General features: G+C 33.4%; 3 protein-coding genes across 3 annotated transcripts; all 3 read left to right on the top strand.

The window, feature by feature from the left end:
* Positions 2303-5227, top strand: LOC109356438 (rop guanine nucleotide exchange factor 12-like). The gene is made up of 7 exons (XM_019599760.1): positions 2303-2807; positions 3078-3194; positions 3377-3531; positions 3624-3698; positions 3918-4184; positions 4273-4593; positions 4797-5227. Exons 1-7 carry the CDS (start codon positions 2510-2512, stop codon positions 5220-5222), a joined length of 1659 nt encoding a protein of 552 aa, XP_019455305.1. The 5' UTR covers positions 2303-2509; the 3' UTR covers positions 5223-5227.
* LOC109356237 (uncharacterized mitochondrial protein AtMg00860-like) lies at positions 16223-17030 on the top strand. Its single transcript, XM_019599568.1, has 2 exons — positions 16223-16342; positions 16728-17030. The coding sequence occupies exons 1-2, from the start codon at positions 16223-16225 to the stop codon at positions 17028-17030; spliced, it is 423 nt and encodes a 140-aa protein (XP_019455113.1).
* LOC109355846 (ruvB-like protein 1) lies at positions 21137-26155 on the top strand. The gene is made up of 12 exons (XM_019599086.1): positions 21137-21294; positions 21876-22064; positions 22153-22284; positions 22375-22524; positions 22648-22803; positions 23552-23686; positions 24309-24374; positions 24466-24572; positions 25070-25169; positions 25265-25356; positions 25569-25638; positions 25910-26155. The coding sequence occupies exons 1-12, from the start codon at positions 21205-21207 to the stop codon at positions 25997-25999; spliced, it is 1377 nt and encodes a 458-aa protein (XP_019454631.1). The 5' UTR covers positions 21137-21204; the 3' UTR covers positions 26000-26155.

Raw genomic sequence — 27524 nt, 5'->3', positions numbered from 1 at the left:
GCCACTAGGAGTTGCTTATCATTTTGTGACTTTTGAAACACTGACGGCTTCAGCTTGTTCATGTCTTTGTTTAGTGTCTTTTGGCGATGATTAATATTTCCGCCCTTTCTTGTTGGATATGTATATTAAGTACTTATGATCTTTTATATCTATGAAGATATATATTCAGGAAATGTTGAATCATTTCAGTTACTGTTAGGTAACCGGTTTTGATTTCCGCGTTATATGTTACTTAAAGTGATGTCCCGGAAAAGAAAAGTTTTTAAAAGGAAACAATTTTATATCACCAATTTTAAAAAAAAAATTACCCACTTTTCCGCATAATAAATAACGAGTATTTTTCGGAGCGTTACACACTCACTTAAGCAGACACTGTTGAATGTCTATTTTCTACAACATTTTGAAGCATTGTTAAATCTAATCATACATTCTACTGTATTTACATATATAATTGTTGAAAGCGCTATTGAATGTCAATTTTAAGTGTTATTATTTTACAATTAATATAGTGTACATTCTACTGGAAAGATGGAATGATCACCAAGTTAGTCCTACAAAGTATATAACTACTAAGTAAGTTTAAAATGACTGCCAAATTTGTCCTTTTGGACCTTATTTTTTGGTCATGTGAATATTTTAGGACTAAAATTTACACTTTATGTGGGTTATTTTACATTTTCAATGACTTATTTGGTGACCATTTTCTATGGATGACTAACTCGGTAACCATATTATTTTTGGATGACCAATATTACGATTTATTATACTATTCTTCTTAGCTATTATTATTTATTATTTCATAATATGTTATTAGCATTCCAGTTTCATTTTATGGTATATGATGTATAGATCATAAAGTATCGTCATGACATAAACATCTTAATTAGGACGAGTAGTTGACCAAGATCGACTATAAAGGTTATATACTTTTTACGATGATTAGTGGAGATATGTCGAATAGATCAAACGAACATACAATATGGTTCTTATTGATTTGGATATGTAGTATGATAATGTGCCTAGAAATATATTATATGAATATATATATACGGAAGAAAAAAGTCCAAATTGCCTCCTCCACTTTTGCAATCAAGTATATTTATGATAGGTACAAGAATGGTGTGAGAACACGATATGAAGTCTTTTATTGCTATAGGACTACATCAAATGTCAACATTGTGCTACACCTCTTTACATTGGTCTTGAATATGCATACCAAATATATACAAGAATTGATGTCACAATGCATGTTTTTTTACGGAAAACTAGAAATATTGAGACAAACTTAGAAGCACATGAGTTTCATATATGTCGAAGTAAGACAAAGTATATAAAATATAAATTATCCAAAATACTTGACAAATACAACACTTCTGAAGCACTTAGAGATCAACCAATAAATCTAAATATAATCATGTTGGAATTCACAACTAGCACTAAAATAGTTGTACTTGAAAGTTGAAACGAAAATATCTTTGTATGCATGCATCACTGTCTTTCCTGATTTTTGGCTACCTTTGACCTTCAAATTAAAACCTCGACCATCTAATATTTCCTAAGTTTTATTTCCATAACCGATTCCTCCCAGCATAACAAAAAGAAGAAAAGAAAGGATAGTAACAATAACAATAGTTCTTATATTTGTAAAAAGAACATAACTTTTTTTTTTTTTGACAAAGACCATAATTATACTTCATAAGGAGCAATTTAGTTTCAATTGTTGAGATATATAATATTTTTGAACCAGACCATGAGATAGTCTCTAATTACCAGAGAGTTTCATTGTCACCGAGACATGGAAAGAGTGGAGAGTCATAAGTGAGATATCACATTTTGAACCAAAATCTTAAGATATTAGTTTCATCAGTTTTTTTCACTTAAAAACTCTTTCGTTTATCCCTTCATATCTAATGTGAGACTTCACACTTGAATAAAGACAAAAAATGATAATAAAACTAACAAGGTCCTTGACAATTTTTTATACACAAATCTTCAATCCAAAACATGATTTAAGAAAAAAAAAATATACATATATCCCCTCAAGAAAACCACATTTGAACTTAGTATCAAGCACTATATATTTACTTACTTTTCATCATATTTATTTAAGCCCATTCCAAAAAAAACACTTGTTGTTTCATTGTTGTCAAGATTTGTAGTACTCAACATTTTCCTAATAATAAATCAAATTTTGTTACTTGCAGTATTAAACCCATCTCATTTGTGACAATATGCATCCTATAGAGTCAACGAACCCAGCTCAAAATAAGAAAAAAAAACAACTCCTAACTTTTTGACTCTTAAAAAAACATATTCCATTTCATTTGCAACTCTGGCTTATGTCTCACCCTTGTCACATAAGTAACAAACTTAGTTCTTTTTTTCCCTACAAGATGTTGCAAAACCCTATGTTTTGTTCTTCATTATTCATCCCTTGGCAATATCTTCATTAGAAGATATATAACAAAAAGAAGAAGAAGAGGAAAAATATTAAATAAAAAAGAGGAAAATGGTTAGGGCACTTGAACAAGAGCAAGAAAGTTATAAGTCCAAACTATTCCATTTTAAAGGGATGTTTGAGAACACAGGAAGACATACAAAGAGTTTGAGCATTGAAAGTGCTACCAAATTAGATCCTTCAGAAGAAGATGCAGTATCATCATCGTCGTCATTATCGTCATCATCGTCATCATCATCCAAAAGTCAAGGATCAAAACCTATAAACAATTCTGATAAAGGATCAAGGCCAAAGATAATAAGCAAAGAGGAAATTGCAGCTAGAGAAGCCAATGAAAAGCTAATGCAAGGTAAATCATTGATGTTATTAGATGCAATTTTTATACTTTCATTTGGCATGGTTAGATGCAAGTTTTGTAATTTATAACTATTAACATTTTGTTTCCATGCAAAAACAAAAACATATATATTACAAAACCAGCCAATATTTTCTTCTATGATTGAGAACATATTGGTTTAGAAACTTTGTCAATCAATGTATTATATTATTAAACCTTGTGGATGAATTAAAATATTTAATTTGTCTATAACTTTATTATTTATGGTTGGGTTTAATTCAGAAATGGAACAGATGAAGGAAAGATTTGCAAAACTTTTATTAGGTGAGGATATGTCTGGTGGAGGAAAAGGTGTTTCATCAGCTTTAGCATTATCAAATGCATTCACAAACCTAGCAGGTATGTTAATAACCTATTGCATTCTTTTTCTCCTTCATAAAAAGACATAATTTTTCCCTATATACTCATTAAAATCATGATGGACAAAAACAAATATTTTGTTGTTCCTTCTATTTTCAGGAAAGCTTGAATTGATAGCAGAAATGTTTCAAATACTCATTATTTTCTTGCTGAGAATGCAGCTGCTGTTTTTGGTGAACAAAAGCGCCTAGAGCCAATGTCACCAGAAAGGAAATCAAGATGGAGAAAAGAAATTGATTGGCTTTTATCAGTCACAGATTACATTGTTGAAATGGTTCCTTCACAACAAAAAGCAAAGGATGGATCAACCATGGAGGTAAACATTATTCTTTAATTATACCATTTTTCTCTCTCATTGTTCTTATATCGTAATTACCGAATGATTGAAACTCATGTTTGATTGAATAGATTATGACAACGCGTCAACGAACTGATCTTCACATGAATATCCCTGCGTTGCGAAAGCTTGATACAATGCTTAATGTATGACCACTAAACATGTACCTTATTTTCGTATGAGAAGTGTTATGTGAACAACCATTCTCGACAACTTTTCAGACAAATTTGATTTATAAAATGCACGGTACATGTACTGTACGTTATAAAAAGTAAAGTTGTGGAGAACATTGTTCGTATAACTTTATTTTTTTTATAGACTACAATTCATTACTAGTGATCTCAACAATTGTGGATGATGAACAGGATTGTCTAGATAATTTCAAAGGGCAAAATGAATTCTATTATGTAAAGAAAGAGGAAGGAGATGCAGATAAAGACGGTAAAACCGATGAAAAGTGGTGGTTGCCAACACCTAAGGTTCCTGTTGATGGTTTATCTGATGTTGCAAGAAAGTTTCTGCAATATCAAAAAGATTGTGTGACTCAAGTACTTAAAGCAGCCATGGCCATAAATGCTCAAACTCTATCAGAAATGGAAATCCCTGAAAGCTATATCGAATCCCTACCCAAGGTAAGAATAAAAGAAATTGTTTTTGTCTATAATGGTTGTTCATAAAACATTTTCTTATAAATTTTTGTTTTCAATTCTTACTTTATAGAATGGAAGAGCAAGTCTAGGTGACACAATCTATCGTAGTATCACAGATGATTATTTTGATCCAGACCAGTTACTAGGTACTATGGACTTATCATCAGAACATAAGATCCTAGATCTCAAGAATAAAATTGAGGCATCGATCGTGATTTGGAAACGAAAGATGAACCAAAAGGATTCAAAATCAGCTTGGGGTTCTGCTATAAGTATGGAAAAAAGAGAACTATTTGAAGAGAGAGCAGAAACTATCCTTCTTTTTTTAAAGCATCGTTTCCCTGGGATACCTCAATCTGCATTGGATATAAGCAAAATCCAATTCAATAAGGTTAGATCATGTTCTATTCTAAGATTAATTTTCTATTCAACATACTTTTCAATTGCAATATTGCATGAATTTAAACAAATCGAACAATTCTACTTTGTACATGAAGAATGGTGTTTGGTGAAGGTTCATAAGTTCTTATAATACAAATTTATGTTCCATTTTTTGTGTTCATTAGTATAATTAAGAGTATTTTACCATGACAGGATGTAGGGCAAGCTGTTCTTGAAAGCTATTCAAGAATATTGGAAAGTTTAGCCTATACAGTACTATCAAGAATAGAAGATGTACTAAATGCTGATTCTCAAAATCAAAATTCATCACAACTAGGAAAAAAGAACAATATGAAAAACACAATTCCAAAACCTGAGAAGCCTCTAACTCCTAAAGAAGGGGTACAAATAGAAAAGGGTGGTGCAGAAGAAATACCTAGTTCAATGACACTATCAGATTTCATGGGCTGGCTCGGTGACTCGGACATGAAAAAAGACCCTTCTACAATTCCAGATGAATTGGACAATGACATTGATAATGGAAAACCTATTAAACTCTCAAACGTAGTGACAGATAACAAAAAAGCCTCATACCTTGAGAATTTGGGAGGTGTTAAAAGTCCAATATGTCGCCAATAAGCCAAAAAATGATAAGGTAATGAGGCATTGTTGAATATGATGAGAATAGCTGAAAAGATGCCAAATAAGGGCATGGAGAAAGAAAGAAAGAAAGAAAGAAAACTTGTAAAAGGTGACAAGTTTGGTCTTTGAAAGTATAAGTAGACACACATAGAGGTGTTGTTTGAGACTTGATTATTTATTCTTTGATCATCTATGCTTTTGTACATAGGACTTAATGAATATACAGAAACATGAGGTTTAAAGCATTCTCATATACACCATCTCTATGAATACCCAGTTTTGTTTGATCTTAAAATCACAAAAATAATTTCTTAAATTTTTTTATTACATGATTAAAAAGCGAAAATAATATATAAATTCCAAATTCCTCACTCTTTTAAAAAATATATAAATAAAAGATTTTCGTTTTTCCTTTTATAATAAAAAGGATTTTAAGTAGTTTAATGAGCATTTATCAGACTAATAATAGAGAGATTCATTTTTAAAATAAAAAAATGTGAATAATCATTTGATTTTCATTTTTTAATAAAATAAAAGTAATGCATTCTAGTAAGTTTTTGTGTATTTTTAAAAAATAAATAATTATTTATAACCATTTGTGGGTAACATGTTAATTTTTTGGACTTTATAGGGTCTCTAATGATTTTCTACTCAAAAATGTCTTACAACTAATTTTTAATTTTGTAGAGTCTAAAGATATATTTTTACTCATTTATATGTATTACAATAATAATTTTCATGCTTTATAAAAAATTATTAAGTAGTTTTTTAGGTGCTCAGAACAAATATGATGCCCAATTTGAATACTTGGGTTAATGACCAGAATTAATTTCAGATTTCAAATTTAAAAAATGCTTTACTCGGGTACATTAAGGAGTGTCGTTTATAGTGCTAACTCTTTTTCTTTTGAATCAAATAAATAATTGCTAACCAGTATAATTAAATGAAAAAATTAAAAATAGTTTTTTTTTAAATAATAAGAGTTCAGATTAATAGTGGACCGAGTGCAGGTAACGACATCTAATTGGATTCTAGTTTTTCTTTACTAATTCATTTTTTAGTAAAGTGTAATAAATATTGATATGAAAAATATTCTCTTTAACAATATCTAATTAATACAATATAAAATAAAATAAATGTATGCTTCTTCCAATTAAATCTAAAAATATAAAAAAAAATTGAAAAAAATGACAATGACAGTTGTGATTATTAGTTTTTTTCTCAACGCATCCATGGAATGGTCACACTATCTCATGCTCCTAAAGTTTTAAAAATATAAATATCATTTCAATTAATTATAAAAATAACAATCACAACAAGGAGGGAATGTCGCAAGTATTTACTTTAATTTAAACTCAACTCATTATTTGGATGGTTGTGTAACATTACTTCTGCTCCTAACAATAAACAAAACACACTCAACAAACAAATTTTACTAAGAATTATGTAGCATTGATTCCTTTTGTTAATGAGGATACATATGAGAATAAGATATAATCTTATTAAGCACAAAAATAAAATAAAAAATAAGTTTCTTCTTCTTTTATAACTAAATAAATAAAATAATCAATCAAATACATTATATAAATTAGTTTGCAATTAGTGAGGTTAAGATCTTAATATGAGTAGACAATGTGCTAATATATTTTCTGATTCGTAATTAACTTCTGATCCATATCTCTAAATTAAAGACTATTGCAACCTAAATATGAATATAAAAAGGGTTTTTTATATTTGAACCGCAAAAACGTTATAGCGTCTCTATAATTCGAGTAACCATTGCTCAACCCGGAATCCGGGCAGGAACAATGTCCAATGTGTTCAAGGCATTGATAGTTTAAGGCACAAAAGGTGATTTTGGATGAATCCAGAGATTTCATGCCTTTTTGCTCTCATTGTGCAGTAAAATATTTGATCTTTGCACGAAACAATATCATTTTATTCCTACCCTCATATTCTCTAATCACAACTATAGGGATTATTTGTTCATCATCATTTGTAGTAGCTAGATAATATGAGTATTTGATCCACTTTACTCTTTTTTATTGTTGAACCTCGTGAAATAGAGGCTAGAGGGAGCAAAAAGTGATAGAAATCCAATTTCCGTTGATTCACCACTTGTGAATTGTGATGAGATTAAAATGTTCAAAACTTCAAATGCAATTGAAATAGTAGTTGGGAAATTAGAATGATTGAAATAATAGGGTGTTGGTGGTAATTACTATTGTTATTGGATTCACCATAAGGAGATTGTTACCAAATTCCAGATTTAGGTAAGGAAAATTGTATATTTCCTATTAAATCTTTTTACTAATCTTCTTACCTACAAGAAAATGTCATATGGCATAAGGTGATATTTTATTTATTGATAATTGGTTTAAAAGTGATATATGTCACTATCTTGTAATTATAAAGATTAGTAGGAAGATATAACATTAGTCTTTAGATAAAGGTATGTGATTCTTTTTGTTCGAGTTTCGTCATTTATTGGAAATATTCTGTTAGGAAGATTGTAAAAGAAAGTAAGAGGGAAAAGAAAATGCAGAAGAGAAATTAAAGATTACTGAATATACTCCATTGTTAATACTTTCTTCCAAATTATACAGCTTATAAAGAAATCAGAATAAAGTAAAATGATTCTAGCCATACACTTGGATAGATCTTACATAAAGATAAAGTTTGTTGAAACAGAAAAATGGAATATTCTTTCCATTAATTCATCACATAATCCTTCTGCCATGTGGGAGTTGTTACTTGTTACTATAAGACGATTGAGCCTTATTGTAGACTGCTGGATCCTATCATATTCTTTTTGTTCTTTACTTGATATGATGAATGAGAGAATCTGATAAATATGGGAGTAGACATGCATGAACTATCAAGTCTCTAGCTAGACACTCTTTATTATTTTGTATACTTTTCTTCTAATTAAAAATGGGGCTAAAAGTCTAAGACTTTTTCTTTTGTATTATCAAGGGTATTCCCTCACCTAATAGGGTAAAGAATTAATGTTTTTTAGGGTGTGTGATTATCTCTCACAAATATATCGCTCCTAAAAATTGAATCATTGACACTTTGATCATTATTACTAGCTCAATGCCTTGTTAGTAGACCACAAACTAAACAATAGGAAAATAAATTAAGGGCAAGTAATTAAATAATTAAAATATGACTAAACTATAACCCTCATGAAAGTTATATTGCTGTAATTTTAATATCACTTTTGGTGAAATAAATGTAATGAAAACCAATAAGGTGTTGACCTAATAATGTAAAACTTTATTGGATTACAAATAGAATAAAAGTCTAAAGGTTTAATTCATATGAGTGATACCTATTGAGAAGGACCTGAAAGAAATTAATTCCTTATCTAAAGAATAAAATAATACTTTTGATTTTCCATAAAAAAAATGTAATGATTCACAAGCATCAAGTGTAATTAAGTGGGACTTAAATTTATTTATGAATATATTGAGATGGAACTTAAAGGAAATAGATGAGTCTAATATTTTAGTTTATAGAAATAGGTTTGACAAAAAATCGTGAGTATTACGAAAATAATGATTTTTTAATAGCTTATTATAAGATGTGCCAATAAAATACCTAAATAATTTAGAAGGTAATATACATGATTAAGAGGTAACCCAAACACTACCTTTCTGAGTTACACTTATCTGGATTAAACAAACTTAAGATAGTTGCACGGATTAGACAAACCTAAGATTCAAAAACCAACGTCCCAATCAAATATACTAATTTGTCTTTGCTTCAATAGAAAATTAAAGCAATTTCACTTAATTAGAATTGAAATAAACATCATTGAATTGTATGCTCTCTAGGCTTCGTTACACATTATGCATAAGAAAAAAACAAAGTTCTAAGGACATGGAATTCTGATAGTCACTTAAATCTTGTCACATGGTAGATATCAAATTATCAATCATTTATTTTTAATTATTATTATTAACTCTTAAATAAAAGTAATACAAATGAATTATATATATTATATTAATTTTGTATAAATTTTTATGATTGGTGCATAAATATTACACATCTGATTGAAACACATTTTGACAACATATAAAACTCTTATATTATTTTTCTTTTTAATTAACACCTTTTTTCCGAATTGAAAAAGGCACAGCATCCAAATTTATTATGATTTGACTTGGAGTCAGGTGAAAGGTAATGTCTCTTTTACCACTATGATATTGAGCCACCATTCGTTGTTGAGCACGTAAAAGATTATTTTTTACTATACTGAGCAGTTCCGTGCATTGATGCAGAAGTGTCGCGGCTGGAGTGGTAGGTGCTGGCTTGTTCAAAAAATGAGCTATAGCGGGCGGTGGACGGCCATAAAGAACTTCAAACGGAGAAAAACCCGTCGCTGAATGCTTCGACGTATTATACCAATATTCCACAAGGGAGAGGTGACGAAACCACTGCCGCGGTTGTGAGCCAGAGAAGCACCGGAGGTATGTTTGGAGACATCTATTGACCACCTCTGTTTGGCCGTCAGATTGAGGGTGATAGGCGGAGCTGAAACGGAGAGTGGTGCCTAATAACCGGAAAAATTCTTTCCAAAAGGAGCTGAGAAAAAGCCGGTCGCGGTCAAAGACAATCGCCTTGGGAACACCATGCAACTGAACTATTTCGGCCAGAAAACGGTGGACTAAAACCGTTGCAGTGAACTTGGTCGGAAGTCCAATGAAATGGGCATATTTGGAGAGGTGGTCCACCACGACCCAGATCACGGTGTGCCCTTGAGAAGGTGGTAAGTGGGTGATGAAATCCATAGAAATTTCTTCCCAAACCCTCTCTGGAATGTTAAGAGGCTGTAATAACCCGTTTTGTGTTGTGGGTGAGTATTTGTTGTACTGACAGGTCATGCAGCGGTGAATGAATGCTTTGGTGTCCCGATACATCCCCGACCAGTAAAAGGAAGCAGCAAGTCGAGCAATAGTGGGCTTGAGCCCGGAGTGACCAGCTGAAGGGGAGCCATGATATTCAACAAGAATGGCCTCACGGAGTCCTGGAATATCAGGTATGAAAATACGATTTGCAAACAAAATAATGCCATTAGACCACTGATATTTGAGTTTCATTTTATTGTTTGTTTCACATTTAGTCACAAATGACTGACCAACTGTTGTTTGATAGTGTTGCCGGAGTTGATCCAGTAGAGTCGGAACCCGGGAAGACAAGGAAACAAGCTCAGCCACTAGCTCGTCAACGCGCCGAGAAAGAGCATCAGCCACCCGATTGGAGGTACCACTTCGATATTTAATGTCAAATTGAAAACCAATGAGCTTGGTAGCCCATTTCTATTGCTCTGGAGTGTGTAACCCTTGTGAGACTAGATGTTTTAAACTTTGTTGGTCAGTTAGTATATTGAACTTCCGACCAATGAGATACTGACGCCATTTTTTTACAGCTTCTGTAACAGCGTACATCTCTCGGACATAGGCCGAAGCATGCTACATCCGGGGGACCATTTTCTTGCTGAAGAAGGCAATGGGATGACCGTGTTGGGATAGCACTGCACCGATTGTTATGGCAGAGGCATCCGTTTCAACTTCAAAGGTGGCGGAGAAATCCGGCAACTAAAGAACTGGAGTATTAGTTATAGCATTTTTTAAAGTTGTAAAGGCCAGCTGAGCCTCATTTGTCCATGTAAATTTTTGCTGTTTAAGTAGATCGGTGAGAGGAGCGGCGAGTGTGGCGTAGTGTTTTACAAATTTCCGATAGTGTTTTATAAATTATATATATTATATTAATTTTGTATAAATTTTTATGATTGGTGCATAAATATTACACATATGATTGAAACATATTTTGACAAAATATAAAACTCTTATATTATTTTTCTTTTTAATTAACACCTTTTTTCCGAATTGAAAAAGACACATCATCCAAATTTATTATGATTTGACTTGGAGTCAGGTGAAAGGACGTGTTCCATTACGGTACATCATCCCACATATGGGATCATGTTGAAACTATTAAGTCATCGTTTACAATGGGATTGATTGTTCCATTTTTTGTGTCTCATTATATTACAATAAATTGACACATATTTTGAAAAAAATAAAAAACTATAAAAATAATATTTTTATATGATTTGGTGATATATGATTGGTTTAAAATATGAAGATAGAAAGTTTTTGGAATAGAAATCGTGGTTGGATTTCAAAAATCACTTCTTTAGACTCTCACTCTTGCTACTTCTTCTCCTCTCACTTCATACAATCACTTCGTACTCTCTTTTTCTCTTCCTCTCACTTCATAATTTCTAGAGTAAGTTCTTCTTCATCTCACTTACTCTTTATCTTTTTTCTTTCACATGTTTTTTGTTTTGTTTTTGCTTAACCATACATGTTTGATGTTCATTTTTGTTCCATAAAACCAATGTCTCAAATCCATCAAACAAAAAACAAACTAAATCCTTCAACTTTGTTACATTGTTAGGTCTAATGTTCGTGACCCAAGTCACTAAATCCAAGTTTCTCCATGATTGTAAATATAATTTTTATTTTCTTAATTTCCAGTCTCTATTATTTTAGTTTATAATTTTGGTTTTAGTTCATATTATTAATTAACCACATCATCAGTTCACATGATGCATTTTACATTATGGTTCAATGTTGGTTATGCATTGTTTGATAACATGCATACATAGTATTAAGAGAAGTTAAGGTTCCTAGTTATATACCTGTTGATTTACCAGTTAGGAGCTTAAAAATGATAACACCAAGGCTTTTTAGTCTTTGAAAGTTCGGTTCATGCAGTAATGGTAATAGCCTAAGCTCTTAGAACCTTAACCTAATCTCTTAGAGAATTTCTGTTTTGCTGTGCCCTTTTGACAATGTTAAAGATGTAATTGTTTGAAAACATTCCATGATATTCTTCATCTAACAATGAATTTGAAATATTCTGCTTTGAGATGAATGCAGGTTGCTTTGGTGGTGGGATATTCACAAATTTAATGTTTAGGATAGAAGTCACATTTGCCATATTAGGCCTTTCTCTTGCACTCACACAGTATTTAAAATTGCGATTGCGGTCGCACTTATGTTTATTGTGATTGTGGTCATCAAATTGTTGCAGTATGAATTGTTTTACGAGTAAAAAAATATTTTTGATATCGATACGGCCTAAATGCGGTCGGATGTGGTCATGTTGCAGCCAGTTACAGTCGCGTCATTATAATTCGGTGTCCTCAATTTAAAACATTGGTCCTATGTGTACATACCTCAAAATATCCTTCTCATTGACAGGGTCACATATTCCGGTTGACCTATTATAGATGCAATATTGTCTTCATTCCATAGTTTCATTGCCTAAAAAAATTGTATAAAACTGATTTGTTGTGCAGGTATCAATCACTCATGGCTCCGGAGAAAGCTTTAAGTTCCAAAATGGATCCAAGAGTTGCTGAAAAGGTCAAAGCAACTTGCTTTCGACCTTTTTTAGAAATTAACATTGCCAATGGCCCAATTAGACAAAATTTGCAGATGATAGCTACATTAGTTAATTTTTATAATGTTGATAAAGAGTGTTTTCAGTTCGAGGAGGTCTGTAACACCGTGAAAATTCGATATATTTTATTAATTATTTTTTTAACAAAACTTGATTTTAGAAATTAATTAGTAATGACTTAGGCTAAACCGTAGTTGAGTGTTAGTCTTTTTTTGTAAATTCCTATTTTTTGGAAAAATTTCGTAATTTTTTGTGATAGGAAGTTTTTGGACTGTTGTTGGGTCCAAATTTTCGGCCCAAAAATGTGTTTTTGAGTTTCGTAGTCGGAATTGAATTCCGATTGCGCAATTGCCTTTGAAATATTATTTCGAGTCAGGATAGACATCAAGTTTGTCCAAAACGCATTTCTAAATATTTTTCACTCTGAATTCGGCATTTCGAAATTCTAACCATAATCAGAAGATTTTAACATCCAGCCAAGTATTAGCCGACAATACTCAGGCATGGTCTCATCGCAAATGTGTCGCCGAAAAAGTCACCTCATGTTCCCGAGTGAAACTTGTTGGGCAAAAAGCAAAAATACTCATCTTTTACACTAAATAACTAAAACCTTTCACTTACCGATTGCATCATTAATCTTGGAAACATTTGGTTTGTCTCCATAAATAAGATTCAATTATCCCTAACTCTGATTTATTCCACTTAAAAGAGTCATAAAACCTCTTGAAATCCTTGACTTGCTTCTCAAAAAACTGAACCATGACACTTTAAAAAGAGCCCACCCCCTTGAGAAACTTTTGGCTCTACATTGCATTGCATTTCTTCTTCCTTTGGATTTTCTCAAGAACAGTAAGGTAAACCCTCATGCTTGTTCTTTATCTTTTAGAAAATCTAGCCGTTCATTGTTTACGATATTTGAGTATGATGTTTATGTGTATGTTACGAACATTTTTAACTGTCAAAATTTTCTAAAAACCTTCATATCTCTTGTTATACGCAAGAACGCGAAAAATGAGTTTTCATGAATATAGATATTGTTGTATTGAAACCATGAAATCTTGTTGTTCATGGGTCTGTTTTAGTGTTTAAAAGTATGCATGTTATTTATATTGATGAAAGATGATGATTTTGAAATCAAAGAATATTTTAAATCGAAATATCGTTTTGATCATGAGATCAATCCTTGTAAAAAGGTGTTGAAATGATTATGAACCGATAAGAATCGGGAACGAGACTTTTGAGGATAAATGATGATTTAAGAATATAAATCTTGGACCGGATGGATGAAAGTCTCGGATGTTCTTAGAATGGATTAAAAGGATGTCTTTAGCTTAGAGTTAGTAGGAAGACGATTTAACTCGTGAATCGCTGATTAGTTTTCGTGTTTAGTTTCAAGGCGTTCGAAGTCAGACAACCTACGCATTCATGGAAGGGAAATCAACCGCGCTGCAACCCAAGGTGAGAGAGAATACACCGTGACATAGTGGTGTCCGAATATGACACTCGGATCTCCAAATTACCTCAAAAGTTGGAAGTTATTTATGTTTTTGATAGAAACTCGTACTTAACCATATGATTTTGTGTATGGATTAAGTACGGATGTTTCCTTAGGTTGTATGCCCCTAGGATAGTATAAAATATCAAGTCTTATGGTTGTTATCCATGAAGGAACACCACTCGAGAAACTAAAACTCGTAGGGATCGAAAACATCGGTGGTATTCGATCTCGTGGCCCAAAAGGTTGAGAGAGTGGTCCTCGCCACACCTGGGCGAGCCAGCCACGCCTGGGTGAGCCAGACACGCCTGGCTACTAGACCAGCCACGACTAGGCAACCCGGAACGCCCGGGCGAGCCAGACATGCCTAACCACTCGACGTGTTGCGCTTGGGCGACCCAGACACGCCTAGGCGAGCCAAACACGCCTGGCCACTAGACCAGCCACGCCTGGGCAACCCAGCCTCACCTAGGCGACCCAGCCACGCCTGGGCGAGGGCCAAGTAGCATGTTTGGCCTGTTCTGGGTGGTTTCGGCGCCCGAGCGACAATCTCTCGCCCGAGAGAGACATAAAGGGTGATTTTGACCAATTTTTGGTGGATTTTTAGCTTGAGCGATAGTCCCCTCGCTCGAGCGAGAACCATGAAGGAAATTGAGTCTATTTTGATGAATTGGTCGCTTGAGTGACAACCTCTCGCTTGAGCGACAGCCTCTCGCTTGGGCGAGAGACACACATAAATTGTGATTGTTTTTTATTGATTTATTTCTTAGGCAATAGCCCTAGCTTGGGTGTGAAGTGTATTTACACTTGGGGAAGACCGTGACTCAAAGGATTGAGTCTAGTGCCCGAATTGACAAATGTATACTGTTACTTTTGTTGTTGCGCCTTATGTGAGCAAGGATTCCAACGAGGATGTCGTGAGCAAGGCTATGCCTAAAAAGGATTACATGATACCACGTAGCGAGGTCGTCTGACCGTAAGAGGCTTGGTCATGTGGTCGTCTAGGGTAAGTCAGCGATGGTTCGTAGTGGTAGGGATGTTATTCCTATATTACATGATACCACGCAGCGATGTCATGTGACCGTAAGAGGCTTGGCCATGTGGTCGTCCAGGGTAAGTCAGCGATGGTTCGTAATGGTAGGGATGTTATTCCTATATTACGTGATAACGTAAGATTAGGTCCCACAAGAAGCATTCCTTTGGGAGATGTCTTAGGATAGGCCGATCGATATAAAAGAATAATTAAAATATTTAATCGACTAACTTCGGTTAGTATGCATACTCATTATGTTTAGAGGGACGGTGATTCGTTAGCAAAGTCTTGAGGGAGAGTCTAGGTGAGATGAGTCCTTTGTATTCTTGAATGAGATATTCTATTGGATCGGACAGTTCTCACAGCGCAAATTAGACGATCTCTGACAACCCCTCTTTGCAATTAGAATCAATGAGAGGGATTCCTAGAAAGTTTGATACGACACCATCCTGAAATGGACAGTTCTTTGAAACCGATTGATCAAATATCCTTGCGAGGAATTTATTTTTGGTGCGATCAAATCGGCTTGTTATGTGACCTGTACTCTTGGTTATTTCTGAATTGTATATTGAGAGGATATTGGTGTAAGGATGGATGAAATAAGCATATCATGCATACATTGAGAGTGTGAATATTGATCCTCATGATTCGAGTTATAACATCATTTCATTATTGTGCATTATGTTTGTGATCTATATTGTATATATCATGCGTGTATATCTGGATGTGATATTCCGTGTAATTCCACGCCGTCAAGGAATTATATTCATTAGATGTCTTACTCTCTCTTCTTTTCTTCTCTTCTCTTTTCTTTTCTTTTCTTTCTGCTTGTTCTCAGTTCACATTCTCATTCAAATGGACCATAGGACGAGAATTCGGAGCTACCGATTCATGATGTCCCAGGAGGGGGCATGGAGTAGTGATGGACATAGATATACCTACACAGGCCCTTGTCACTTAGAGCTAGAGATGGTTTGCGATGGCTCTACGATGCGCTTTCTTTCACAGCATGCGAGCTTGGAGGCTTCTTTCACCTTACCTGCTCAGAGATTTGCACCTACAGCACCATCCATTCGATCTTTGGTCAGGATACCATCAAATATGCGTCAAGTTAGAGGATATTCCGAAGACTACTTTTCAGACGCGATATGGTCATTACGAATATCTCGTGATGTCATTTGGTGTAACCAATGCTTCTGCAGTGTTCATGGATTACATGAATCAGATTTTTCATTCATATCTTGACACATTTGTGGTCGTATTTATCGATGATATCCTGATTTATTCGAAGAATCAAGAAGAACATGCAAAACATCTGAGGATAGTGTTGTAGATTTTGAAAGACAATCAACTCTATGCCAAGCTGTCAAAGTGCGAATTTTTGTTAGAATCGGTGAATTTTCTTGGGCATGTGATATTAAGCGAAGGAATTGTTGTAGACCCTACTAAAGTAGGAACGATGATGAAATGGAGTTCTCCGAAATCTGTAACGTAGATTAGAAGTTTCCTCGGTTTGGTAGGATACTATCGGAAGTTTATTGAAGGACTTTCGAAGTTGGCATTGCCACTGACTACGTTAACAAGGAAAGGCAATGCTTTCGTCTGGATGGCGAAGTGTGAAGTAAACTTTCAAGAATTGAAGAAAAGATTGACTACAACACATGTGTTGATTCTACCATACCTGAAGGGAAACTACAATGTATACTATGATGTGTCTAAACAAGGCCTAGGTTGTGTGTTGATGCAACAACAAAAGGTGGTAGCATATGCTTCTATGCAACTAAAGACACATGAGTAGAATTATCCGACGCACGACTTGGAGTTGGCTACGATCGTATTTGCTGTCAAGATCTGGAGACATCAGCTATATTGAGTAAGATTTAAAGTCTTCAGTGATCACAAAAGGCTGAAGTATCTGTTCGACCAAAAGTAACTGAACATGAGGCAGAGACGATGGATCGAATTCCTTAAGGACTATGACTTTGATCTTCAGTACCAGCTTGGGAAGGCTAATGTGGTGGCTTATGCCTTGAGTAGAAAGTCCCTTGAGTAGAAAATCTCTGCATATGTCAACCATGATGATTAGAGAGATGGAATTGATTGAGGATTTCAGGAATTTAAGCCTCGCGGTGCAAGTAAAACCTAAGAGTTTGATGTTAGGTATGCTTACAGTAACAAATGACTTTCTGGAACAACTGAAAGGTTTGCAAAGTTCTGATCCAGAACTGCGAGAGAAGAGAATCTTGTTGGCTGAAGGAAGAGCCTTGGATTTTCAAGAAGGAACCGATGGAGTGTTGCGATGCAAGAACCGAGTCTGTGTGCCAAAAGACCCTGATTTAAAAATGACAATCTTGGACGAAGGCCAAAAAAGCCAACTAAGTATTCATCCTAGAGCTACCAAGATGTATCAAGACTTGAAAAAGATGATCTGGTGGTCCGGTATGAAGAAAGAAGTAGTAGACTATGTCTCACGCTGCTTAACATGTCGAATGGCCAAGATCGAGCACAGACGACCCGGAGGAGAACTCCAACCTTTGGATATCCCCGTTTGGAAATGGGATAACATTGCAATGAATTTTGTGAGCGGATTTCCTCGGAGTCAAAAGGATCATGATACAGTTTGGGTGACAGTGGATCATGTGCCTAATGTAAAAGGGTTGTGGTTAGGGATGGAAATATGTCAGTACATCTATTAGGCGCATATTACATGCCCTGCCAGTCCATATTTTTTCGTAAATAGGTAAGACCCATGCTTTTTAAAAAAGACTATTTAACTTAACATGTGAGACTTTAGATAATCTAAAAGACGTATTAAACCTAACAATTCAGTCTATTTAACTATATTATATATTAATATTTATATTGCATTATTTTAATATAAATAATATTAACCTATATAAAAATTAATATAAAAGATATATACACAAATATAACTTAATTGTTAGTGTGAGATTAACTTATTTAAAATTAGATCTCATGACCTATTTAACTTTAGCATAATAGACCTTAAAATAGGCTAATAAATTACGTTAGACTTTTAAATAATTTAGATTGATATGATGACTATATATATGTGTTATATACACATGATAATGTTCAACTAACAAAACAAATATTTATTTCCTAGTTGCCGCTCCTAGGAATATAGACTTATTTCTAGTGAGACATACTTCTATCAAAGTATTGCTAGCCTTAATAGTTAATCAGGATCAATGTTTCAAAATACCATCCTCAATATTAGTTGCAGCTGGTTCTACAACAACAACGTATCACAGTTATGGTGTGACTCTGATTCATAGAAAAAAACAGCAACATAACGATGTTGTGGCTGGAACAAAAACATAACTCCACTACAAAAGACAACATGGAAAGGCAAAAAGGACATGCGTTATAGCATCTCCACCTCATTGTCTTCTCTTTTTGGGCTGAGCTTCTTATTGCACTGGAACACCCAATTCTTACCACCATTCCAACAATTTAATTAATAAAATGTATTTCATACTAATATATCACTTTATTAACATATATTATATTAAGGTATGTAAGAGATTAAAGGTAAATAAGCATATAGTTTGATTTCATCATAATATTTTGGTTAATAATTTATGTTTCAATTTTCCATGGGTGGTGGGTGATTCAGTGGATTGTTGAATAAATTGATATTTTTGAATTTACTTTTATTCTTATTATTAGCCATAAATCAAAAGATAAAAGGGAGATATGTGCTTGTCCATTTGTTTTCCATGAGTGTGAAACAATATGTTTTTTATTTTGAAAATAATGAAATTGCATCTAAACTTGACTAAGCCACCATTAAAAACTTCAAAATTATTAGAGACTATAAATATGTTTCATTCCTTAACTTCATTAAATTGTTAATAGTTGAGAACTTGAGATAAATAGTAAATTAAAATTATAAATATAATATAAGTTGCAGTAATTAAAGATATATTTTTCAATTGTATGAATTAGAAATATTTTCATGTCACAACGGTCGCAATCCACATCACAACTACAATCACAGTAACTACAACTATGATGGCAACCGCAATTTAAAATAACTAGATACAGTATTTTAAATTATGATTATGATTACATTGTGTTTACTATAATTGTGGGAAAATGCGGATATATGCAGTAAGGATGCATTGCTTAGACTCTAGGAAACTGTAATATTGCAATTGTTTTGATAGTTTGTTTAGGAGTTTTAAAAGTAATTTTGTTTTGATAGTTTGTTTATATCTTGTTAGATACCAACTCAACTAGTTGTGTGAAACTCAATCCCAACTAATGCAATGGGGAAGGTAATTTACTTTTGCTTTTAGGCACTCTATAGAGTTTGGACACCATTTCCTTCTTTAGAATGAATAGTTATTTAGGATGAAAAATCAATTCTTCTTTTGTGTTTGTGCAATTTTCAGGTGAACAAAAAAGAGCTATAGAAATTGCTGATTTGTTATGATTTAAGCTCATGAGGAGAGCCTAACCAAAAAGACTAGTTTATTAGGTAGGAAAATTTCATGACTTAATACCACATTGAGTTTACTATTCTACTCAATGTGGAACTCTTAACATGGTTTCAAAAAAGTAAAATGCATTTTAGCATTTGTTTACTAAGCAAAGTCCATTTTCTAAAACCACAAAAGTCTCACCATGAAAAAATGTTATATTATAACCGATAGGGATCTTCTCTCCCAAAAATATTGTCTTTTTCTGTCCCTATCCAATAAATACACACCAAGTAATATAACTTTAATTTTATATTTTTTATTTAATTGAATGAGTGCATTTTAATTTGTCTAGGACACAGATGAGAATACAGGTCAAGACAACATATCTCCATTCATATTGCTACTATTTTAGTTGCATGAAACAAGTTAGTGACTAACGTTCATCTATAATACATAAAACAAAATGTTGCATGACATATTCCAGAACACTCAGTCCTAAGAATAAACAATTTTGCAATGTGTGATTAATTTAGTACTGTCTTTGTATAAATTATCATGGGTATATTTTTGGTTATTAATTATCATGATATTGCCTCCAACCATTAAGCATAAAGAAATTTTAATGTAAACCTTAGCCTATTAAAAATACTAGTGAGTATATGGCATTGAGTTAAAACATGAGTTGTATCCTATATTTGTAGTCGACTTAAATTTAAGACTTGATTGTTGTTAATGATATTGAATTAAAAGAATGGAACACTTTTGGTTCCTCAGGAAATTATGGAATACAACTAACTTATTTCTCATTTTGGCACGTGAATATGAATAAGGTGTTGACTTAGTGGTGTAAGACTCTATTGAATCTTTAAGGTTGATAATTTGATTCATGAAAACGATACTTGATGGGAAGGAAAATTACAAACCGAAAAGAAATTAGTTCCTTATAAAAAATGTGAGAGATTGGTAATACCAAAAAAAGTTCTAAATGCAATTTACAATCCAGCAATGTTTAATGCAAAATGATTCTAAAAATTCATTAATTAAAGTTCATGCAAATAATTAGTTATAAGTTTTGCTACAGATAGTTTCCTTCTGTTTTAGAATCATGTTAATATTCTTATCAAAATCATTTTGAATACATTTTTTATGAAAAATAAGATGCTGAACTTTGACTTATTTCATTATATTAGTGAAACTAAAAGTTTTTTTTTATTAACAAGGTATTCTTTTGCTTTTTTGGTTTGTGACTGTCCTTCATAATAAGTATCGCTCTCATAAATTGAATATTTAATTTTAAGAATCCAATGTAACTTTGTATCACTAGACTAACATCTTGTTGCTAATAACCCGATTAAAAAATATTGAAAGATTATTTATCTTTTATAATAGTAAATAAGAAAGAACAAAAGAAAAATGTAAAATTATAAAAATTAACATTTTATATTTCTTCAAAGTTTGTTTGTTTGTGCTGTTAGTTACTCTGTAACTGAAAGTGCAAAAACCTGAGAAAGAGAGAGAAAAATGGAGAAGATGAAAATAGAAGAGATTCAATCAACAACCAAGAAGCAACGTATTGCTACTCACACTCACATCAAAGGCCTTGGTCTTCAGGTAATAATTAACCTAACCTAATCATCCTCTCCTTTAATCTATTAGTTTGTAATAGATTCTTGAAAAAAGTGATTTTTTATAAAAATCTATTATGATAGAAAAACATTATGGGAGAAGATGAAAATTCTTGGTGTGTTTGGGCTAGGAGTTTGATTGAGTGAGTGCTTATTCAATAGGGTTTTGTGAAGATAGCTGAAAAGAGCTTTTTTTCATAAGGTTAGTAAGAAAAGCTAGAAAGAGCTTTTGGGAATTCATAAGCTATTTTCCTGTTTATTTTTGTAAGCTTTTTCATAAGCTAAAATTCAAATAAGTTCTCTATAAGCTGTTTCATAAGCTAAAATTCAAATAAGATCTCTATAAGCTATTTCATAAGTTCAAATTCAAATAAGTTCTCTATAAGCTGTTTCATAAGCTCAAATTCAAATAAGTTCACTATAAGCTGTTTTGGACTTCTTTTTACCAAACTAGAATATAATTTCAGAAGCGATTTTTTCATATCAAAAAGTGTTTTTTTGAAAGAAAAATCTAAACAAATGAGCCCTGTGTTCATTTTTAAATTGGTTGGTTTGACTATTATGTAGGCGAGTGGAAGAGCATTACCATTTGGTGCTGGGTTTGTGGGGCAAGCAGAGGCAAGAGAAGCATCGGGTATTGTGGTCGACATGATAAGACAGAAGAAGATGGCTGGCCGTGCACTCCTTCTCGCTGGGCCCCCTGGAACCGGAAAGACAGCATTAGCACTTGGGATAAGTCAAGAGCTTGGGACCAAGGTTTCCTATTTTAATCTCTTTCGTCTTTCTGATTGATATTCACCTATATAATCTTGTTTTTACCAATAACTTTTTTACTAATCTGCAGGTTCCGTTCTGCCCAATGGTTGGCTCGGAAGTTTACTCATCCGAAATAAAGAAGACTGAGGTTCTCATGGAAAATTTTCGACGTGCCATTGGTCTACGTATGAAGGAGAATAAGGAAGTTTACGAAGGAGAGGTTAGCTCTTAAATAGGATTGTTGTCTATTTTTGCTTTCAACTTAATATCGTTGATGCCTTGTCCTGATGTGATGCTAGTCTCGTGTTAGGTAACTGAGCTAACTCCAGAAGAAGGTGAGATTGTTACGGGTGGTTACGGTAAAAGTGTAAGCCATGTGGTAATTGGATTGAAAACAGTGAAAGGAACCAAGCAATTGAAGTTGGACCCAACCATATATGATGCCTTGCTTAAGGAAAAGGTGGGGTCTTTATATTCCTTCCCTTTCCTTTTGTTCTTATATATCTCTTTGTGCACGGCTGAGTGTAACAGGTTTCAAGCAATGTAATCTTTGTGTCAACCAATCGGAATTCGGATTTGACAGGTAGCTGTTGGGGATGTTATATACATTGAAGCAAATAGTGGAGCTGTGAAACGGGTGGGCCGGAGTGATGTTTTTGCTACAGAGTTTGACCTTGAAGCAGAAGAGTATGTCCCACTTCCAAAGGGAGAAGTTCACAAAAAAAAGGAGATTGTTCAGGTATTTGATTTCATTTTGAAGACTTGATGCTTCTGACAATTTGCTAATTTAGGATAATCATAATTATGACTATAACAATTACATTTGAATCTGCAATATTTGGTCATGTTCGAAACATTGATGATAGGTTTCATATCTGAATTTAAATGTTATTTTCAGAGAGATCACTTTTGAAGTTCTATTTCAAGTTTTTCCTGCAACCGGTTCGGTGTAGATGATAATGTCTTAGGAGATAGTTTGTTTGGGTAATATTTTGTCTGTGTCTGTCTGGCTCTGCCGTCAGCACTTTCTGTGTATATTTAGAATTTAAGCATTGCAAGGATCTGAAATCGAGCTACTAAAACAAAGCTTTTCAAACTACTTTAGAGGAACAAGCCTGGAGGAAATATATCAGAATACCTTAAGAAGTCTCTATGCAAAGCCTTGTAATTTAACTTCCAGTAGCAATCTACTATTAGTTCATTAATTTCGTTGTGATTATCGAGTATCTTGCAATTATTAAAGTGAAAACGTGTCATGCGGGGGTAGGGAAGGCTTTAAACATAGTTTCTGTGATGATCACAATTGTTTTCTTCTAAATTTCAATTTTGATATTTTGAATTCATTTGTTTTCAAGATACTAAAAGGTTTTTGGATAACATTTGTAAAGGAAAATATTCGAAGGTTTAGACTCTGCTAGAATGTGCTTTAGACACTGGCTTGATATTACTAACTTCTCATTGTGATTTGGACTGTCTTATAATTTAAGGATGTAAGTCTTCATGATCTCGATGCTGCCAATGCACAACCTCAAGGTGGGCAAGATATTTTGTCTCTTATGGGTCAGATGATGAAACCCAGGAAAACAGAAATCACTGACAAGCTCAGACAAGAAGTTAACAAGGTATTGTCATAACATATGATGCATGCTAAATAATTCTTTTGCTTAATTACTCATGAGGCGTAAATGAATATTCTAAAAGTGAGTTTCTTCTTAGCAATTTCCTCAATTACTTTCAGATTTCCTTGTGCATATTACTGATTCTTGAGTTTTATACATTAAATTGAAATTGCTACCAAATAGAAGAGGAGGGATACTGCTTTACAAGAGGGTAACTGTTGGAAATTCACAGAAGTAAAACAGCAAAATAATACCAACAGCAGCAACAGATAGTAGCAGAATGAGAATTAGAAAACAGAAGCAGAAAAAAGTATAAGATGAATGGTAAACTGTTTGTATATATTTCTATGGAATGAGAGCCGTTTACACTTATGAAAGCAAGGTAAATATTGATAGAATCATCTATCAATCCATAGAGACATTTCTCTATTTCTCCCTCTATAACAGAATACTCGGATGATTTTCTCTCCCCTCTGCTTATGGTAATATAACAGAATTTGCACCCCTTTTGCCAGCTCAGCCTTTTTGCCAAATCTTGGGTTTCTTACCAACCTCAAGGCCCACATCTTCACTCATGCTTCTATCAGTAACTTTTAGTTTACCAATATGTTTATGTTGGTTACAGGTTGTGAACCGATATATTGATGAAGGTGTAGCAGAGCTTGTCCCTGGAGTTTTATTTATTGATGAGGTGATTTCATCTGTTCTTCACTACTTTTTCACCTACCATGTCTGCAATTCTATTGCTAGTAACTAACCAAATTTTGGGTTCTTCTTTGCAGGTGCATATGCTAGATATGGAGTGTTTTTCCTATCTGAATCGTGCTTTAGAGAGCTCCCTATCTCCGATAGTAATCTTTGCTACAAATAGAGGAATATGCAATGTGAGGTATGAAGCTAATATATTGCTTTTAACGAAGCTTTGGTCTAGTGGTAAATTTGCATAAACCAAATGTGAAAATAGGCAGCTGGTCATTTTCAATCTGCGTTGTTATCACAGCAGGCTTTGCCATGACTCTTTAGTTTGTTAATCAACAACAACAACAATCAAGTCTTAGTCCCACTAGGTGGATTCGGCTATCTTTAGTTTGTAATCAGTGTTCCGAATTCTCCTTAACATTTTATTCTATGACAATGATGCATACAATTAAAAAAATTGAAAGGTAAACCCTTATGAACCCTTGCTGGTTTTCAGGTTTTGAGTTCATACTTCATTTAAATACACTGATGTAATTTTAAGTCAATTAGTGTTGTTTGGAGATCTCTGCACGTATAAGATTCCCAATAAGCCATGTGTGTTTTCGTTATTTGTCAGATTTGTTAAGGCTTAAAAGTTCCTTAAGATGAACCTGTATCTTATTGATTGGATTCCATTTACTTTTACAGAGGGACTGATATGACCAGTCCTCATGGCATTCCTGTTGACCTTTTGGATCGGTTGGTGATCATTCGAACACAAACCTACAGTCTTGCTGAAATGATACAGGTATCAGGCTTCGTCCATCTTTGGAATAGCCTATCAATGTGTCGAAGTCTTTATATTTTGAATGTATTAATACATGCTTCTTACCTGTGGAATAGATTCTAGCTATTCGTGCTCAAGTAGAGGAACTGGTTGTCGACGAGGAAAGTTTAGCTTTCCTTGGGGAGATTGGACAACGATCATCTTTAAGGTTTGCTCTATAAATTCGCTGCTTTCAAATGCTTTTCTTTCATATATTACTTTATCATGATGTCATGGGTTCAAATCCTGGAAACAACCTCTCTACTTGTGGGGGTAAGCCTGTGTTTGTGTACATTTATCATCCCCATACCCCACTAGGTGGAAGCCTCGTGCCCTGAGCTGCCCTTTTTTATTACTTTAATCACACTTCTTTTTCATCAGGCATGCAGTTCAGCTTTTATCACCAGCTAGCATTGTTGCAAAAATGAGTGGCAGAAACAACATCTGCAAGGTAATTATGAAACGGTTTTTCTGTTGTGTGCCCATCGACACTGGTTTACAAATAAACAAAAAACAAGTTTTCATAGGAAAATAGTCTCTCCACTTGCATGGGTAAGGTTGCGTACATCTACTCTTCCCAGACTCCACCAAGTAGGAGTCTCGTGCAATAGACCACCCTTTTCATAAGAAAACAGAATATATCTTTTGCCGAGCTAATAAATTCATCCTTATACTTATCATCAACTAAATGTTATAACTTGTTTCTATTGTGACATTTATAGGCGGATCTTGACGAAGTTAGTTCACTATACTTGGATGCCAAGTCATCAGCCAAGTTACTTCAAGAACAGCAAGAAAAATACATCTCATAATTACACTTTTAATCTGTTACAATGGCTTGGCTTGGATAATTTTGGTTTGAAGAATACTACTTAATGTGGATATTGTCATTGATGGTAAATAAAGAACTTGACTATATGGGCAACAATGTGATATGGTTGAAGTGAGAGCAGTAATTTGTTGCTGAATTGATGATTTTGGGATGATTTTTCATCACATTCTGAGAACTGAAAAAGGCAACATGAAAATCCGTATACTACTATATTTTGTTTTGTTTATAATAGTCTTTCATTTTATCACTTGATTGTGTTCTTCAACAACTTTTGAATGGTTTTTGGAATATTTTTGGATGTGGTTATCATTTATTATTTGTATGTAATATCTTATTTATCATTTTATTCCTTACTTATTTATTTATAAAAATATTATATAGCTTTTTCATTTAAAATTTTAAAATATGGATTCCCTCGCCTTTGCTTCTGAAACCTTCCATCCAAATAGACATGTTCACGGATTGATTTTGAAGGGAAAAAAAAATGAGGACTAGAGATTCATCTCATGAATATATTTCATGATTCTTAAATATATTTTTTCCTTGGTTACTCTTCAAATATCAACTTGCATATATATCCTTACGTAAAACTTTCTAAACATTAAACAATGACAAATCAAAGAAAGCATTAATGATAGAGTTGACATGCTCAAAATAAGAGAACCAACCTTATATTAAATAACTCAAGTACTAATAAAGTCTTGATCTAGTGATGTAAAGTCTCAGTGGATTCCTAAGGTCGAGAGTTCGATTCTTGGGAACGACACTTGTTGAGAGGGACGGCTAAAGGAGGAAACTAAAACATGGTTGATAACATAAGAATAAAATTGAAGAGAAAGATAAGTAACTTCATGAAGAATCCTTTGGTAGTATAAAAAATGTGTTCGCTACTAAAAAATTTATCTCCCTAAGTCAATAGAAAATAGACTTTTACATTATGGGTATTGTTATAAAAATATTCTATTTGATAAAGATAAAATTCAAAACACTTAAAAAACTTTTGAAAATTGGATGCAATTACTAATTCATGATTTGACATGTAAAGAATGAAAACTTCATTCTCTATTCTATGATAATTTTTATGAAAGTCTTTCATTTGCTTCTCTTTCTCTTTGATGGAAGTATAATTTTCCAAGAATGTATCCTAATCTTTATTCTGATGATCGATTCAACCTTTGATCAAAAAGATATAACTTGATTCTATTTTATCTCTTCAACATGTTTAGTAATGAACATAAAGGTCCTAACGTTCTAATGGGAGAAGAGACTATGATTAGCTTTTCAGGAAATTTCCAATGGAACAATGCTTGAGCATTCATTATTTTACAGGTGTTTAGGTGCTCTGGCACTGAATGTTGAATGCTTGAGCACTCATTTAGCTAGGACCAATTCTTCGCACATATGCTTCTGCTCTTAGGCACTAAATTTCTAGTGATTGGGGCACTTACTAATACTCTTCTTTTCTTCATTTTTTTGCTTATTCATGTCATCCAAAGTTCCTCTCA

This window comes from Lupinus angustifolius, chromosome LG09, assembly GCF_001865875.1.
Source record: "Lupinus angustifolius cultivar Tanjil chromosome LG09, LupAngTanjil_v1.0, whole genome shotgun sequence".
NCBI lineage: Eukaryota > Viridiplantae > Streptophyta > Magnoliopsida > Fabales > Fabaceae > Lupinus > Lupinus angustifolius.
The sequence above is the reverse complement of the archived record's forward strand: the minus strand, read 5'-3'. Positions and strand labels throughout refer to the sequence as shown.